This window comes from Cicer arietinum, chromosome 8 (genome assembly GCF_000331145.2).
Source record: "Cicer arietinum cultivar CDC Frontier isolate Library 1 chromosome 8, Cicar.CDCFrontier_v2.0, whole genome shotgun sequence".
Classification (NCBI taxonomy): domain Eukaryota; kingdom Viridiplantae; phylum Streptophyta; class Magnoliopsida; order Fabales; family Fabaceae; genus Cicer; species Cicer arietinum.
In genome coordinates, this window is record NC_021167.2 from 4,393,329 (window position 1) to 4,412,701 (window position 19,373).

Sequence of the window (19,373 nt, forward strand, 5' to 3'; positions counted from 1 at the left end):
ATGTTTATAAAACTCTTAAATTGGGGTATTGAAATTTGATCCTAGATGAAAAAAAATTGCTAAATTTTGCAAATTAATTTCTACAAGCATGTAGCAAAAACTCATTATTCGAATGAGATGAGTGGTGGGACTTTTGTAATATTAGGGATCTTTTTTAGGTAAAAAAGGGTGGTGTGCTTAGTAAATACGTATTGTAGAAAGTAATATGTAAATCAATTTCACTAATTGTATGTGCAGTTGGTCCCCATCACTTTTTCTTGGCCCACTAATTTTCCATCACCCATTAAATTCGAGGTTTGTACCGTGCACCCCCTACCCACTTTGACCTCCCACCCCATTCATATGAAAAAGACCATATTGCCCTTAGTTTCATATATAAAAACTCTAAAAAAATTAACTTTTCTTTTTTCACCAAATTCAACTTTCGGAAGTTTGAAATTTAATGAAAGTTTCGAATTTTTAAAAATTAATAATAAATTTAATTAATAATAAATTTAATTAGTAATAAATTTCAAAATTAGTAATAAATTTCTATTCTTAATTTAAAAAATTAGTAATAAATTTCAAAATTAGTAATAAATTTAATTAATAATAAATTTAAAAAAAAATTGAAAAATTCGAAAGTTTCGAAGTTTTTAAAACTTTCGAAACTGACATAATTCGAATGTTTGATACTTTCAAAGAATATGTGTTTTGGAAATTTCAGATTCATCGAAACTTTCTGAAATTTGTGTTTCGGAACTTTCAAATTCATCCAAAGTTCTGAAAGTTATAGCTTCGAAAGTTTCATATTCTTTCAAACTTTCGACGGTTTTTGGAAAAGTTCATTTCGAAACTTTCAGATTCATCGAAAGTTTTGAAATTTGTATTTAATTATGTTAATTTACATTTCGAATGTTTTGAATTTAACTAAAGTTTTGAAATATAAAAAAACTCACTTTGAATAATTTCGAAAGTTTGAAACTTTCGATTATTCTGAAATTTTTGAAAAGTTTCGAATGTGGGGTAAAAAAAGAGACTGAAATAAATTTTTATTATTTTATATAAAGTCAAAAAGGATAAAATAATCAATATAAAAAATTAGAGGTGGGAGGTAAAATCGGAAGATGCACAGTGGATTTCTCGTTAAATTTGTACCTTTCGTATTGGGCTCACTTCTTCCACCTAAAGTAAGAGTCATGTTCGTATCTATAATGCATTTATTATGAAATTAATTAAAACAATAGCAATATAAGAATGGAGATGAAGATGGACTTTGTAATATACTCTCCACATGTGTCTGTTTTACAATGTCAGACGAGTCTTATTTATATGTAGTTATATGTAATTTATAAGTAATCACATTAACATAAAATTAACATAAAAGAAGTCACTGGCAATTAGAATAGCTCCTAGCAATAAGTAAATCACACACCGATGAAAGTCATAAATATTAAAAAATATAGAAGGCTAAAAGGAAATGCACATCACAATCTATATTATATACTCATAACACTTATTTATTTATTTGACATTTTATTTATAAGTACTTCACAGAGAAAGAGTAGATATAATATTATTATTTTTAATACTTATTACAAATAATATTTTTATTTAATTAAGTGATTGAGTTTAAGTGATTCATAAACTTCAGATTAAAATAATTCATTTGAGACAGCCTAAATTTAAATGTTAGCAAACTTATTACAGTCAAATTTTTCTAAAAATCAAAGGATTTAAAATATATAAAATAAATACATAAATGATATTCCTATCCACTTACTAAATTTAACGGTTTATGACTCGTAAACGATCTAGTGTTGTTATTTTTTTTTAATCTAGAAGTCAATATGAAAAGATAATTCATCAGGAAAAATAAATAAATAATAGAAAATAGTGCACGTGAGTTATTAAAATCACATATTAAAATCACATTTTAATCATAATCATCTATTTTAATCTATTTTAATTTAATAGTTGATAACAACTCATCTCACTTTCATATAAAATTGTCAATTATATATATAATTTATGAAACACGAATATAAACAACAAATATGCATAAATAGTATTGATAATAATTGGAGGAAATAAAAGTAATTAAATATATCTACACGAATTTTTATCTTAGTGCTCGACAACATTGAACCCCCTCCTCCAGTTTGATAGATTCATAGATTCGTCCATGCACGAGACCAACATTGTTTGGTCCACAGCTACACTCAATATCAACCCTAAACACCAACCAATCCTAATTCCAACGATTACCAAACAAAGGCAGTGATCCCGACACATCTATTGAGTAAAGTCATTTTAATTTTTAACCAAACTAATTCTCACACTATATAACACTCTTCTGACAAAGTAAAAAGTACATTTTTACACTATATATTACCTATTCAAACGACTACTTTTATATTTTTTTTCAAAAAAATAATATTTACATGTAAAAGGAAAAGAAGAATTGCTTCTGTTTGAATCATGAACAAATTATTCAGAACTTTGTGAACATAATAATAAAGAGTGATTTTTAAATAGTTTTATGTGTGTCAATTTTTTTTCCTCGTTACAGCACTTAAAATCTAATTATGAACCAACCATGAGAACTATAAATGACTTTATTTTGTATGTAAATTTGAATTATAATATTTTTTGATATTTTAATATTTAAAGGTTCAATTTTTGGGTAAAAAATAAAAGACAAATAAAAAATTTTAAATTAGCTTAGATACTATTTTTTTTGGAGTTAGACAGCTCAACTATTTTAAGTTAATATTTTTAGTACTTCGCGGAAAAAAAAATTCTACATATTTTATTTTTCTATTCTTTCTATACGACTATTTTTATATATATTCATTTGTCTATTTTTTAAAACTATTTCTAAATGTTTCATCACATCAAATACTTATTTACAAAGTTTCAAATAATTATTTTATATATGGAGGGATAGTATATAAGATTTTTTACCACTATATCCTACTTGATTGGTTATCAAAATGCCCCAGTTTTGAAAATAGTTACCAAAATGCCCTACTTTTTAGGGATTGTATGAAAACTCCCTCTAGGGGAGCGACTTGCCAAAGAACCAGTTTTTTTCCCCCTAGTAGGAGGTCGTTGGGCGGGGATGCAACCTCCCAAAGGGTTTTTAAAATTTTTTTAAAAATATTTTATGTAATTGTTAAATAATAATAATAATAATAATAATAATAGTAATACATTAATAAATAATAATAATAATAATAATTATTATTATTATTATTATTAAAAAGTTTTTTAGTTAAAAATAATTATAATTAAAATAGGAAATTAATGTTATAACTATTAAAAATAATTAAAATTAAAAACAGTAAATTATATTATAAATTTAAAAGAAAATACATTAATAAGAAAAATTACATTAATAACATGCATGAAACAAAATACATATTTCCTATATTTTCAACACCTTAAAAAATCCTACTATCTCACTATATTTTTTCAAAACAATCTTACCACACCTACTATTTCATGAATTTCCTATTTTAATTTAATGTATTTTGTTTCATGTTATTAATGTAATTTTTCTTATTAATGTATTTTCTTTTAAATTTATAATATAATTTACTGTTTTTAATTTTAATTATTTTTAATAGTTATAATATTAATTTCCTATTTTAATTACAATTATTTTTAACTATTTTTTTTTAATAATAATAACAATAACTAATAATAATAATAACTGTTATTATTATTATTAATGTATTATTATTATTATTATTATTATTATTATTATTATTTAACAATTATATAAAATATATAATAGTATTTAAAAAAATTGTAAAATTCTTTTGAGAGGTCGCATCCCCGCCCAGCGACCTCCTACTAGAAGAAAAAGATCTGGTTCTTTGGCAAGTGGCTCCCCAAGGAGAGTTTTCATGCAATCACTAAAAAATAGGACATTTTGGTAACCATTTTTAAAACTGGGGCATTTTAGTAACTAATCCTAAAAAGTAGGATATAGTGGTAAAAAATTCTAATATACATTAGAGTATGTTACAAAATGTTAAAAAAAAAAAATAAAAAAAAAAAAGAAGAAGAAAGAAGAGAGAGAGAAGCATTGGCCCAAATAAAATTGATTCTCTCAAACTAGGTAAAATTTGAGTTACCTAGCAGAAAGATGGTAAAGGTTTGAATGGGAAGAGAGTGTGATTGACTTGTGAGTGGGGTATTGTATTGTATTGGTTGGGCTAAGAGGACAAAAAGGTTGTAAACATAGCAGATTAGACCAGGAGACGTTATTGATAGCATCAGAATATTCATATCATCCATTTAATACTATATTCATAATAATGACAAATAAAGTCACTTTCCTTGGTATTCATTCCATCTTGTCAAATCCATGCACGTGATACACTCTCCCTACTTCTCCTCAACAGATTCACAGACACCAATTTCAAAGTCAACAGCGACAAAAAGCATTAGGAAAAAGGAAATGACAACGATAATTTAACTTTCAAAATTTTGAGGCTAATGAGACAACCCACTGAATGTTCTTGCAGAAACCATCAGGTCAAAATTCATGCAACAAAATCACCACCACTTAATTTCTAACACTGTCCCGTTATAAATTATAGACTGCAATAGTTTTTTTTATTTAAAAAAAGAACTCCAATAATTATTTTTAAGATAATTATAAATATTAAATATATTTTAGATTCTACAAATTCTTATATACTAAATTTATTATTGAATTGATTAAAATAGAAGTGAGTCATTAACATTTTAGCTTATCAAAACAAAGTTATATATACAATATTTTTATAAATAATTTAAATAATATTAAAATGTTATTGTGATTATTTATCATATATATTAAACAATAAAATTTTAAATATATTTCAAAATATAAATTTTAATCATGCACTTATAATTCTAAGATATCTTTAACAACTTTTTTCAAGTTTATCTACAACTCAGAATAAATATCATTGCGGTTAACTAATTATATGCAATAAATTTAAAAGATCGAAATACCCAGCAAAGACTAAAGGTTCCGTGTAATTTTCCTACGGAGAAAATACTTTTTAGCAAACTATAAATTTAAGAAATAACAATAGTTGCATGATTTTGTCAAAATAAAATCTCAAAAAAAGTAAATATAATATTTTCAAAAATTATAATTTTGATAAAAAATTATAATTTTGATAAAAAATTATAATTTAAAATAAAATAAATAATATAAAATAGTTTTTTATACTAAATAAATATTTTTTATTTAGATGAAATAATAAAAAAAAATTACATAATCAAATTCTAACTCAAGAAAGTTGAATTAAACTTTACAGATAAATAAATATTTCTATCTTAAATATCATAAATAATTAATTATAAATAATTTATTAACTTTCAAATATCACATAAAACCAAAGATACATTTAAATTTTTTTAGGCATTAATTAATGGTAGTTGAGCTAACATTAATATGGTTATACCGCCATTTATTGAGGCTCCCCTGTTCTATGGGACGAATAAAAGTTGTTTAATTGGTTTGGAAACATGAAAGAAAATACACCTATAAATGGTACTGAAGTAAAGAAATAAAAGGGTACCTGATGAAGAGACAGAAAGAGTGATGAGGGGATACATTAATGAAATAAGTGTTTCAGTACGCAATTGCTCAACAACACACTGAATCACTGCATCACTCTGCTGCTATATACTATATGGTCCTGCTTATTCTGCAACACTCACTGTGCACTCACCATCATTCTCTTCTCCTACCTTTTTGCCCCCCTGAATCAAAATCCTCTTTTTCTCGTTTTCACCCTATTAACCCTTTTTATCTTTCTCAATTTCTTTCTCCTAAAATTATGCAGGATTAAACAAGACCTGGAACGTGACTTTCACATTAATACTTCTTACACTCTTCATTGCTTTATCTCTATTATTAAAGTCAATTAATTATTGTAGTCCCCCCGTTTTTGCTGTAACAATAGTATTTTGTCACTGTTACATTTAATTTCTTTTGTATTACCATTTTTTTTAGGCACAAAATTTTAGAGAGGAAAATTCTAATTTAGCACCATGTGTTATATGTACTCTATCTGGTCATAAATATAAATAAAAGTAAAGTCAATAAAATTAGATATTTTTGTTACCTTAATATTTCTTATATTTGAGACTAATATATGTTGATTATCAAATATGAGAACAATGGATATAAATACACATATTTAAGTTAATATAATTAGGTGATATTGAATTTGTTGTATCGTTGAAATTAAATTCATAAGTTATATATAGTAAAATTATTTGAGATTCAAACGTTGAATAATTGAAAAATTTAAGTGTAAATTATTTTAATTAGATTAGATTGGACAACTAAATCAATGAAACTATAATTTATATGTTTGTGTTAGATTAATTGATTATGACGATGGTTCTACGTTTGAAAAAAAAAAATTATACAGAAATGTTAAATTTGATGAGAATTATACAAAAAGATTGAAATCATTTTTTTCTCCTTCACATAGACTGAGTAGTAAACACTTATTGAACTTCATACACACAATTGTGAAATATTGAGTTCAAATATAAATGAAAACATAAAACTTCAAATTATTAATTAAGTTAGATCTTACAAATATATTAAAATTATATCTAACATAGACAGCTATATAATTCAAATTAAAGAGGGGTCATAAAAAGTTATTAATAATACTCGAAAATGCATTGAAAACTGTGTTTTTGACATTTTAAAATCTTAAAATTTGTTGTTTTTAATACAAAACATTTAATTTTAATTTCGTTAATAAATACTCTTAGAACACTTATTAGTATGACTTATAAAGTAATATTAATATAATCTAATTTGTTTGCTTAAAAAGTGCAAAATAGTTTTGTTTTTTTCATATTATATTAATAACGTTAAAAAAAATTAAATTTTATCAATTATGAATATATATAATATGTTGTAAAACTACATTAACATAAATATGACATTGACATGTAAATATCGATATATAATAAAATAAAATTGAAGTAAATAATGTAAGTATATATTGTCGGTAGTTGATGTTAGACACATATTAAATGTAAATTGTTTATACTATGTAGATAATATATAATATGATACATTGCAAGAAAATCAGTATTTTTGTGGCAGTCAAAATCCTTACAAATCTGTAAAATTAGCCACAAATCATTATTTTGTGATGGCTAAAAATCATTCACACTTAAACTGATCACAAGATGAAGTATACCGCTCACAAATTGATATTTTTTTAAAACTCGCAAGTATAGACTCTCACAAAGTCTATATTTAAAAAAATACATTTGTGACAGTTAAAACCATCACAAATTTATTCGAACTAAAGCCAACACTTGATAGAGATAAAATAAACGAGAAAAAAAGAAAAATGAGAAAAATAAAGGGTGATGTATATATAAGAGATAAGAAGAGAATTGATGATAGTTTAAATCGCTACAAATTTGTAGTGGCCAACACTTTTATAAGTTTTCTTAGTAATCAAATATATGGCAGTTAAACCTATCACAAAAATTAACAATAAATTTTGTGGCGGAAAAAATCTTCATAAAGTTTTATTGATTTTTTCAATTAGTAATAACAACAAATTTAAATTTAACAAATTGTGAGGAATTTATTTTGTCTGAAAGTTGTGACGATATTTTGATAGCACAAATATTCTTAAAATTGAATACAAATTATGTTTTCTTGCATTAATTTTAACGTATTTATTTTAGGAAATAATAGTATTAATATACATATAATAAGGAAAGTAAATATTAAAATTGTGGTGGAGGAAGGGACTGGGGATCACCCTTACCACCCCATAGACCCGTCCCTGATATCTAATATAGAAAGATTTGGAACTAAGTAACAAGATATATATATTGAAGAATTTGATGATTGGATTTAGCAAAAGACGTAAAAGGGCAAGGAATATTCATTGGGTAAAAAGGACATGTGTTGTCTTGTGTCTAAACTAACCCTCCACTGAATTCAACAAAAATAGCATATGTAGTAGTTTTTTCAAAAAATAGTTGTAATAAATATTTATCCACGTAGTACAATAAGATTGATTTGTATTAAAAGAGTTGATATTTTTTTTTCATAAGCATTTATAGTTTATTTATAGAGAGATAAAACATAAGAGCTGCATAATGAATCCTAGTATTAAATGAGTTACACTATTATCACTGTTTTTTTAATTTTTTTTACTTCTTTCGGTTTCAACTCGTATCGAACAACAATATAAAATTTTACATAACCATTACATTCATATTTTTTTATTTTGTACATTTTAATTTTAATTTGGTCAACGTAATCATGAGACTAATAACCCATGAACAATTGTTATTTACTATTTACTAATAATAATAGAGACACGGAAGTCTAAATTTTCCAAACATACAAAATCTGAAAAGATAATAAATATTTATAACTAAAAATAAGAAGACAGTTAAGAAAATGAGGAGGAGAATGGGCTATAAATAACAATGATAGTTAAGGAAGGTAAAATAATAATAATACTAGTGTGATTTAAATATATAAAAATAGTTTTATTGATTAAAAGGGAATTAAGCGTTAGCTGGTCCTGAAACCTATTTTGCTTGCGCCTGTGGCAGTATTAGTACTTGAATAAACAAGAAAACCCTTTCTCTCTTCTCCCTCTTTATATCATCTTTTGCTTTTCTTTCTCTTCCGTTTTTTCGCTCTCATTCCTCAACACACGAGTTAGGATGCTGTGAAATTCTTTCTCATGCCGATTCTTTCACAGCTCACAGTAAGTTCTCCCTCCCTTCTCTCTCTCCTCTCTCTCTCTCTCTCTCTCTCTAATATATAGGCTTCATTTATTTATTGATTCATTGATCAGTTTGTTCTTTCTGAAAATCATACGAATTTCTATTATGAGTCAGTGATGGATCTAATTAACAACCTAATTCCTTTTTTCGCCGCAACGCTCCGATTTGTTTTTCGTGTTTTCAAACTTCACCAGCACGCAACACAACGTCATATTCAGATCTATCGGTGCAACTTGCTTTTTATATATATTACCATTATTATTCTAACTTATTTCTTTTTATTTTTATTTTTTTTCGGGTTTCACATTCCATTTCACCGATTTTTTTCTTTTTTTCTTTTTTATTTTGATTTGAAATGTGACAATCAGCGTTTCATGACTCGTTATTTTCATGTCGGTTAATTTCGTGTCAGAAGAGGATTAAAGAGATCACGCTTTTAATGACCTAGATTAGTTTAATACTAATTAATTTCGTCTTTGATTTTTTAAATCCACGATCACGAATCTGTACGTACATGAAGCTTCGTAGAATAATCATCTATTTCCATTTTATCTCTGTGAATGAATTGATTGATTCCTCCATTTCCACGCCTTTTATTATTAATTTATCTATTAACAGCTATTACAATTTAATTTAATTTTCATTGCTTTTATTATTAGTTCTATTTGACTCTCTCTTTCTCTTTTTTGTTTGTGTCGAAAATTGAAATCCTGGTACTGCAGGGTTGTGAAATCTAGATACTATTTTAGTCTATCGTTCTATGTTTGGAGCATTCAGGATTGATTTTGAAGATCTAAAATTAATTTTATATGTTCAATTGTTTTTGAATAGAATTAATTTCACCTCCAAAATTAACCGCAGAAGGCACGTTGGTGACTGAGAGAGAAAGAGAAAGAAGATCGGAAAAGATGACGTCATCGTCAAATTCGCCGTGTGCGGCGTGCAAGTCTCTACGGCGAAAATGCACTCGAGAGTGCGTGTTCGCACCGTATTTTCCACCGGACAATCCTCAAAGGTTCACATACGTTCACAAAGTTTTCGGTGCGAGCAATGTAACGAAGCTGCTCAACGAGCTTGACGCGACTCAGCGTGACGACGCCGTGAAGTCGTTGGCATATGAGGCCGAGGCTCGGTTTAGGGATCCTGTTTACGGTTGCGTTGGTCTTATCTCTCTTCTTCAACATAAGCTAAGACAAATCCAAGGTGAACTTAACAATGCTAAAAAGGAACTTGCAACTTATATTGGTCCTCAAGCACTTCAGGGTGTTCCCACAACCATTCTTCAACAACAACATCCTAATAACCATTTTGGTAACTCTCTTTACCCTTATAATAATGGGAATGTTCTGACTACTGTTACTGCGGCTACACAGATGGTGATTAGTGACCTTCAACCACCACCGTCTCAACATCCAATCTTGGAAGCTCAGCAATTAGCTGCTGCTGTTGTTGCAAGAGAGCAACAAGAGATGTTTAGAAGTTTCGAACATCAACAACAGCAGCAAGAGTTTTTGAGGTTCAGTGGTGGACTTGATGTGGATTCTGTTTCTTCTGGTGGTGATTTCAACCATGTGTCCCCTGTTGTTGTTGCTTCTACGGATCAATTGTCTCCTTCTTTGGCGTTGGGATCTTTCGATAATACTTATCACCACATGCAACAACCTCAACAAGGACATGGAGAACCACATCATCAACATCTTACACTTCAGGCACAGCTTCTTCTTCCACCTCAGCAGAAGCAAGTGCAGACACAAACGCAACATTCATCTCTCACACATCACCAACAACAGACGGAAAGCGAGGAGTGTAGGAGTGTTGGTCCTTCTTGTTGAATTTCAAATTTTGCAACTCTTGCCACTTCCTGCTTTCTCGTCGAACAGTTTTCAACTTAGGTATGTTGTTCTTTTTTTCCATGGTCCATTTCATTGTTTTATTTTATTTTGTTTTTGTTTTTTTCTATACTCGGTAAGTAGTCCTGTTCACGTGCGTTTCCTTTAATTTAGTAATATGTAATCAATGTTGTCAAATAGCTGTTGCTGGAATTTAAACAAATTATTATTGATGTGAAATACGGGACTATTTATTATAGTGTTTTCAAATTGTCGCAATACAGCGCTATAGCAATATAGCATAACAAAATTTGAATATACTACGCGATATGAAATTGATAACATAACACTGTTGGATATTTAATGCTTCTTGTATGTAATTGTAATAATTATTTGATAGCTTTTTCATAACCTGGGTAATCTAGTTTGGTGGCAAATATCAGTCATCGTGGGGTACTATAGTTGTAAGCAAAAGGGTCTTTTAGGGAAATGGCCTTTTCAAAATCAGAAACGATTGGTCTGGTTCCTCAATTATGAGCACTTCAAAACAATAAATATAGCTATTTTGAATTTTTCACAACGACATATCATATTCTATTGAGTTGTCTAACTAAAGAAAGCTTACACTTTTTAGAGGGAAATTGTTAAAAATATCATATATTATGCTCTGAAGTCAAGTAAGGTACATGTAGGTATCACTAAAATTTGGCAATCTATCAATTGAAGACATTATCTTTGGAAATATATTAGCTCTCCTGTCATTTTGTCACAAATAAGTCCGTGCTGTCTCTTTGAAAAAGGCTTTGATTTGGCCGAGAGAAATTAACATTTTGGTAATAGTTATTACTTATGATTCATAGGTACGGGTCAACAAGTAAAAGGTATGGTATTTTTTAAAACGAATTAGTCAATAAAAAATATAAATTTATTATATAATTTAAGTAATAGAATTAAATTATATTCGATTACAAAAATAAAAAACTCGAATGTACAAATAATTTTATATTAATGTATAATAAAAACATTAATATCATTTGCAATAAAATGATAAAAAATATATATATCTACGAGTATCGATATAAATACTTCACCATTTTAAACTATCCATGCTTCATAGATTGTTAGAGAAGATGTGCTATGCTTTACGTTTCATGCAATGATTAATCATTGCGACCTAGGCTATATATTTAGTGTTCTAGACTCTAGCAATTCAAATATTAGGATATTTGTATTGTATAGAATTTGCAGGCAATAACATTTTACTACATTATTTTGGCGATTATAACATTTAACTATCTATTAGGCACATGTAAATATCTTAATTTCTTAATTTGCAGGTCCTTGTTAACAGTTTTTACCTACTGGATACAAATCGATATAGAGAAAGAGAAGAGAGGAGTAAAGCATATATGTGAGGTTCATTTATCTCCACAGTTTTGCTTGGCTTTGAAGGAGACTCCAAAGGCACAATTGAAAGAGTAAGCTGATCATGACTGATCTTGGAGACTTTCTTAAATGATTCTAAAGCCGTAGTTACGTTTTAATTAATTCCCTTTTTTTATGTTAAAAACTAAATTGTAATTTGTAAATCAGAATTCAGAAAGCTTTTAAAGGCTTTAATTATTTATTAGCCCCATCCCATATTTTTTGTTTTTTTTATTTATGATAATTCCATCTCATTTGCCAAATACTTTTTATCATCGTAGCCAAAGGTTTCAAATAAAAAAAGAAAAGGTTCATTCTTGTTAGATGTTCTTGGCTCACTACGCAACCTTAGAAGTTTTTAGATGTTCTTATTAGCTTGATCAATTAGTGGTTATTTTTCAATACTTATATTTTTCAATATAACTTAATTTTTTGTGCTGAATTAATTTCAATTTTATTACAAGTCAATGTATCAAGATATTACTTATTTTATAATTTTTATTAATATAATAGCATATTTAAAAGTCTAAAACCGATGGAGTATTTCATGACATCTCATTAGATTAGTTTTGGAATATATTCAAACAATTGTACATTTTGTGCATTGATTTTGTGGTAAGAATAACAAAAATCTTTATGAATTATAGTGATTTTACAAAAACTATAGAATGTGTAAAACCAAGATAATATATCGTTATTTTGTTAATTCTACAACAAAATTAAAGATGCAATTAGCCATTACCAATATTATTTTATAAGTTTCATTAAATGTATATGTACTTTTAAGAAGAAAAAAAAAGTATTAATGCCGATATTATTGTATAAGTATCATTAATGTAAACAAACGCATGTGTACTTTTTTTTAAAAAAACATTAATAAAAAAAGCCGATACTATTAAGCGGTGCAAAATTTCACATACATTGTAAATAAAACTCTTATACTTTTTTACATTTGTTCAAATTCTTATTTTTTCTATCTCTTTTCCTATCACACTACTAATTTTATTTATTTCTCTTAATAATGTTAAATGGAAGTCAAAATATCTATATTTCTACTCGGCATTATTATAGTTATACAGTGCTTAATTTGGAGTATATAAAAATATTTGATCCTAAACGAGTGTTTGATTCTGTAAATAAAATATTATATTTTATATTTCCAAAACTTTAATTATAATAAAAATAGAAAAGATGGAAAATAGAGAAGATCCTAAACGAGTGTTTGAATGTATACCTAATTTTTTTTAATGGTCTCATTCATTAAACATTTGACAATCTCTAGAAACTGGCAAGTAACAACAAGTATTCTAATGTAACTTTGATTAGATTCTTTTTTGGCCAAAGTCGCAATATATTATAAAATACTCCTACTCCTACAACTACACTAATAAACTCTTGATTGTTTTATACATCGTCCAAAATTATTAGAAAATGGTATAGCATAACTCAATCATAAAATATTTTATCATAGAACTCAATAATAATCATTGTCCAAAATGCAAGTGAGCATAATTAATCAACTTGGATTTTGGTCATAAAAAAAAATCAACAATAACATACATTTAAATATTTAATCAACATGGTAGTTGAACTAACATTAATATGGTTAGACTGACATTAATCGAGGCTCCCCTGTTTTATGGGGCGGATAAAACATGGCCAATAAGTTTGTGAGACATGAAAGAAAATACTCCTATAAATAGTGAAATAAAAAAAATAAAAGTGGTGCTACATTAGAAATGAAATTGTACCTGATAGACAGAAGGAGTGTGATGGAATGCATTAATGAAATAAGTGATTCTGTACGCAATTGCTCAACAACACACTGAATCACTGCACCACTCTGCTGCTATATACTATATGGTCCTTGCTTATTCTGCTACACTCACCACCATCATTCTCTTCCCACCCTTTTGCCCTCCCTGAATCAAATCCTCTTCTTTATTTGTTTTCACCTTTTTTATCTTCCCCCTAAAAATATGTAGGATTATACAAGACTTGGAAAGTGATTTTGGCATTAATACATCTTACACTATTCGTTGCTTCGTCTCTAATTAAAGTGAAAAAGGTAATGTAGTATCCTCCATTTTTGTTGTAAACAATAGTATTTTGTCACTGTTACATTTAATTCTTTTTGTATTGCCATTTTTAAAAGTCTTTATGAGATTATTAAAAAAACTTTGATTTTATTCATTTAGTAATAATTAATAATAGTTTTCTCTTCTGTAATTTTTTAAAGATTGATCACTAGTGCATACTTAAGCAACCAAACGTCCCATAAATACAACTTTAACTTCGATAGTACTTTTTATGATATCAAATATAAGAGAAAATAAATAAATAAAAATAAACGTAGAAATAGTTAAAATTATTTTTTGTAGAAATAGTATTGCCATTTATTATATTACAACTTGAATTGAAATTCAAATATTATTCTTTTTTCATATTTAGTTTAAGTAAATTTTATGGTTTTTCGATTTTAGAAAGAAAAATATTATATACTCCATCTCTCTCACAATAAATAATTCATAATTTTTAATGTAAATTTAATTATTTTTTATTTGATTTTTTAATAATTATTATATGTACAATTTACAGAATATTATTATATTTTACACATATAATAGTAAAAACCTTATTAATAATTAAAATTAATAATTTAATAAAATGAATTATTTTTTAATTATTATATCATTTTAATTGTGTAAAAAATGAGATTTATTATAAGATGAGAGATTTTGAAGTAAAAGAAAGCTGAATTGCTCAAAGAAAAACTGGTATAACGGAACAATAATCTACGGGGGAAAACTTAAGGCTTAAGGTTTAGTCACTTCATGAAAGCATCAAAACCTGGTAACATGTCAATCAATACGACTGTGTAAGTTGCATGTGCTCATTCCTCGAGTCAATAGTGGAAGAAGAAAATACTCCGCAATTTTTGACCGGGGATAGCAGGTCACACTTAAAATCACCTCGTTCCTCGTGCATCTAATGTATTCTTCTTTCCCGTTCACACCGGGACCTGGTTAAAGAGAAACGTGAGAAACGAGAACAACACGGTTTGTATAAAGGAAACTGCAAGGAAACAAAGTAAAAGAAAAGAAAAATAAGATGATTTAATATAGTTGTTTGATATAAGTCAAAATATAAGGAATAGAAGGTATGAACTTTCTCTTTTCTTGTTTATTTAGATAGAAAGTGAGAGCAAACAAAAGTGTATAAATATTAAATCATTGAAAAAACCTCTATTAAAAATTGAATATGATTAGAGTAAAATATTGAAATAAAATTAAAATAAAAAAAACATGTAAGTTGACTTGACTTGACTTGACTTTAATAAACATTTAAGTGGAGTAAATTGAGTGGTCATGGGTATTTTCTGTCTTTTACTTAAAAATCAAACTCTCCCAATTCTTCTAAAAAATATGGAAATCGATTTTAGCGTGGGATTCGCCGTCTATCATCTTTCCTTGTTGCGAAGTTCGAAACAGTGGATATGATGACTTTTCCATTCTTTTTTGTTTTCTGCTTTATTTGGATGATAAGAAAAAATAAATGGAAATAAATTATAAGAGAAAATAATGTATGAAGGAAGAAATTGCATAGATAGTGAGTAGAAAGTCAAATAATTTTTTAATTGTTTGAAAGAAATAAAAATGAATAGAAAGCAGACAAAAAAAGTATAATAATGACATAAATATACACAAGTAAATATAAAATATAATAAAGAGAATACAATAAAAATAAACTCCTAATAAAAAAAATATACCCAATAATAATAAAAAATAATAAATGTAAAATGTTGTTCTAAAAGATAAATAAAAATATTAATATATAGACATATTATATATATATATATATATATATATAATAATAATAATAAATTATAAATAGATTATTTGAAAACATACCTAAATTATCAAACATTATTTAATTTATACTTAATTTTTGTAGTAAAGTTTATCAATAAACAGTAATGGTAATACATTAATAATCCTCTTTGTATTTTAATTTATTTAAAATTTTCTTAAATTATAAATTTAAGACTCTAATTATTATAAAATAAAAAGGTAGTAAGAATTGATTAAGGTTTTTTATTAAAAATGGGGCATAAACACATTTTCATTCCATTTTGTGAAGAAACATGGTTGCTGATATTGGAGTTGTAAATAATTCAAATGTTAATTTTGGGCCAAGTTAAGTGGTTCTACATTGTACCCATATAAATAACTTTGTGTGTAATGTTTTAAAGACAAATGTCATTTTTACACTAATGAAAATTCAGTAAATAACTCTCTTCCATAATCTCTATCTTTTATCCATCATTTTCTAAAACACATCAATTTTCAATTATCAATTTTTACCATTGATTCACCCTACATTCTTGATAGTGTTCCAACATCTGGTATCAGAGCAAGGTTCAGATCCAATTCTGCTGCAATCATGTCCGTTTCCAATGATAAAATCCCTACCAACCTTCCGATTCTTGATTCGAAGAATTATGACAAATGGCACAAACAAATGAAAGTTTTGTTTGGATATCAAGATGTTCTTGATATGATTACCGATGGCATTACTCCTCTTGGTAAAGAGGCTACAGCAGCCCAAGAAGTGAAATTCAAGGAAGATAAGAAGAAAGATTACAAGGCCCTTTTCTTGATCCATTCTTGCGTCGATAGTGACAACTTCGAAAAGGTTGGCGATTGCGACTCGGCGAAGACAGCTTGGGGTATTCTTGAGAAAGCTTATGCTGGTGCAGATAAGGCGAAGGTGGTGAGGTTACAAACTCATAAGCGTCAGTTTGAGTTACTTCAAATGGAAGACAAGGAAACGATTAACGATTACGTGACGCGTGTGACACGCTTGGGGAATCAAATGAAGTCGTGTGGTGAAGCTGTTTCCGAACAGAATTTTGTGTCGAAGGTATTGCGTTCTTTAACACCAAGATTCGATAATATTGTGGTGGCGATTGAGGAATCGAAGGATCTCAAGACGATGACGAAAGATGAACTTCAAAGTTCATTAGAAGCTCATGAACAAAGGATGAACGAAAGAGGAAACAATAAAGCCAAAGCGGAAGTTGCTTTGCAAGCCCGTTTCAACGAGAAGAATAAGAAATCGAAAGGGAAATGGCCTTCTAGAGGAAAGAAGAATTTCCAGAATTTTGATGGAAAAGAGTCACAAAATTCAAGGAAATGTGAGGGCAGTTCCAAAGGTGGTGGTCAAGACAACTACAGGCCGTTCGACAAAAGTACCAAGAAGTGTTACAATTGTCAAAAGCTAGGGCATTTCGCAAGAGAGTGTAGAGCGAAACCAAGGGAGAATCATGCGGATGAGGCTAAGGTTGCTAGGCAAGACGTGGATTATGATAACACGGTTCTTGTAATGATCACAGAAGAGAACTATGAAATTAAAGAAGCGCTGGACAACAACTGTGACAAGAGGAAGTTGCTGGACAGCAACTATTGTAGTGCAGAAAAATCTGCAAAAACGCATTCAGAGAAAAGTGCAATGGTAACCGTTCGAGATGGAGCCCAAGGGAGAAATGAGTGGTACTTGGACTCAGGTTGTTCGACACATATGACGGGAAGAAAGGATTGGTTCGTGAAGATCAATCAAGTCACGTGAAGTAGAGTGAAATTCGCGGATGACACGACATTAGCGGCCGACGATATCGGGGATGTTTTGATCATGAGAAGGGATGGTGGTCATTCCTTGATCAAAGATGTGTTGTATATTCCAGGAATCAAGTGTAATCTCTTGAGTATTGGTCAATTGCTTGAGAGGAATTACATGATTCGGATGGAAAACAAGGTTTTGCGTGTTTTGGACCAAAACGTTGTTTTGATCCTTAAGGCTCCTATGGCTGCCAATAGGACTTTCAAGATTGAGTTGGAAATCATGGAGCATAGGTGCTTAGCTACAGCGGCAAGTCGTGATGAATGGTTGTGGCACTACCGTCTTGGACATTTGAATTTTCGAGATCTCAACGCGTTGCAAAAGTATGAGATGGTGACCAGACTGCATAGTATCAATATTCCAGTTGAGATATGTGAAGAGTGTATACAAGGGAAGCAACACAAGAAAAGTTTCAGCAAAGATGCAGGTCATAGGACTAAACATCAGCTTGAGGTGGTGTATTCCGATGTGTGCGGACCAATGCAAGTCAGTTCGTATGGAGGTAATCGATATTTTGTCACATTTATCGATGATTTTAGTAGAAAGCTGTGGATTTATCTCATAAAGAGGAAGGATGAGGTGTTTGAGGTGTTCAAACGATTTAAATCCATGGTTGAGCGGCAAAGCGGCACAAACTCAAAATTCTCAAAACTGATGGCAGAGGCGAATTTACTTTGAGAGAATTTGGGAAGTATTGTGATGATGAGGGTATAGTGCGTGAGGTTGTACCACCCTATACGCCTCAGCAAAATGGCATGGCCGAGAGAAAAAATCGGACAATTATGAACATGGTGCGTAGCATGTTGAAAGGGAAGAATTTGCGAATGAGCTTTGGGGAGAAGCTGTTGCTACAGCCACCTATGTGTTGAATAGGTGTCGTACAAAGAAGCTGGAAAAGGTGACTCCAGAAGAGGTATGGTCTGGATTCAAACCGAATTTGAGTCATTTGCGCGTTTTCGGTTCGGTAGCATTTCGACATATTCCGGGACAGCTTCGAAAGAAGCTTGATGACAAGAGTGAAATGATGTTGCTTGTTGGATATCATCCTACCGGAGGCTACAAGTTGTTTGATGTGAGTAGCAAGAAGATCGTAATTAGTCGAGATGTGATCGTGGATGAGATACGGCAGTTTGACAGCAGAAAAACTGCCATATCAGCTCAGGAAATCGATTTGCCAATCGATTTATGCCACAAAAATCGACATCCTGGAGCTACTGGTGAAGTGCCAATCGATTTGCCAATCGATTTATGCCACAAAAATCGACATCCTGGAGCTACTGGTGAAGTGCCAATCGATTTGCCAATCGATTTATGCCACAAAAATCGACATCCTGGAGCTACTGGTGAAGTGCCAATCGATTTGCCAATCGATTTATGCCACAAAAATCGACATCCTGGAGCTACTGGTGAAGTGCCAATCGATTTGCCAATCGATTTATGCCACAAAAATCGACATCCTGGAGCTACTGGTGAAGTGCCAATCGATTGTCAACAGGAAAATCAACATTCTGGAGCCTCTGGAGAGCTGGAAATCGATTTGCCAATCGATTTTCTGCAGAAAAATCAGTCTGGGGGGTGGAAATCGATTTACCAATCGATTGTCAGCAGGACAATCAACATTTTGGAGCCTCTGGAGCGCTGGAAATCGATTTGCCA

General features: G+C 29.2%; 2 protein-coding genes across 3 annotated transcripts; both read left to right on the plus strand.

Moving 5' to 3' along the window:
• Nucleotides 1-8,572: 8,572 nt before the first annotated feature.
• Nucleotides 8,573-12,254, plus strand: LOC101503029 (LOB domain-containing protein 10-like). Of its 2 annotated transcripts, none has more exons than XM_004511906.4 (3): nt 8,573-8,765; nt 9,616-10,676; nt 11,951-12,254. In XM_004511906.4, the coding sequence occupies exon 2, from the start codon at nt 9,693-9,695 to the stop codon at nt 10,614-10,616; it is 924 nt and encodes a 307-aa protein (XP_004511963.1). In that variant the 5' UTR covers nt 8,573-8,765; nt 9,616-9,692; the 3' UTR covers nt 10,617-10,676; nt 11,951-12,254. The 2 variants fall into 2 exon arrangements, with proteins under 2 accessions (XP_004511963.1, XP_004511964.1); XM_004511907.4 differs by having other exon boundaries at nt 8,574-8,765; nt 9,646-10,676.
• Nucleotides 12,255-16,481: 4,227 nt separating this feature from the next.
• On the plus strand, nt 16,482-17,666 carry LOC140919016 (uncharacterized). Its single transcript, XM_073364326.1, has one exon. The coding sequence runs from the start codon at nt 16,482-16,484 to the stop codon at nt 17,664-17,666; it is 1,185 nt and encodes a 394-aa protein (XP_073220427.1).
• The last annotated feature ends 1,707 nt before the right edge of the window (nt 17,667-19,373 follow it).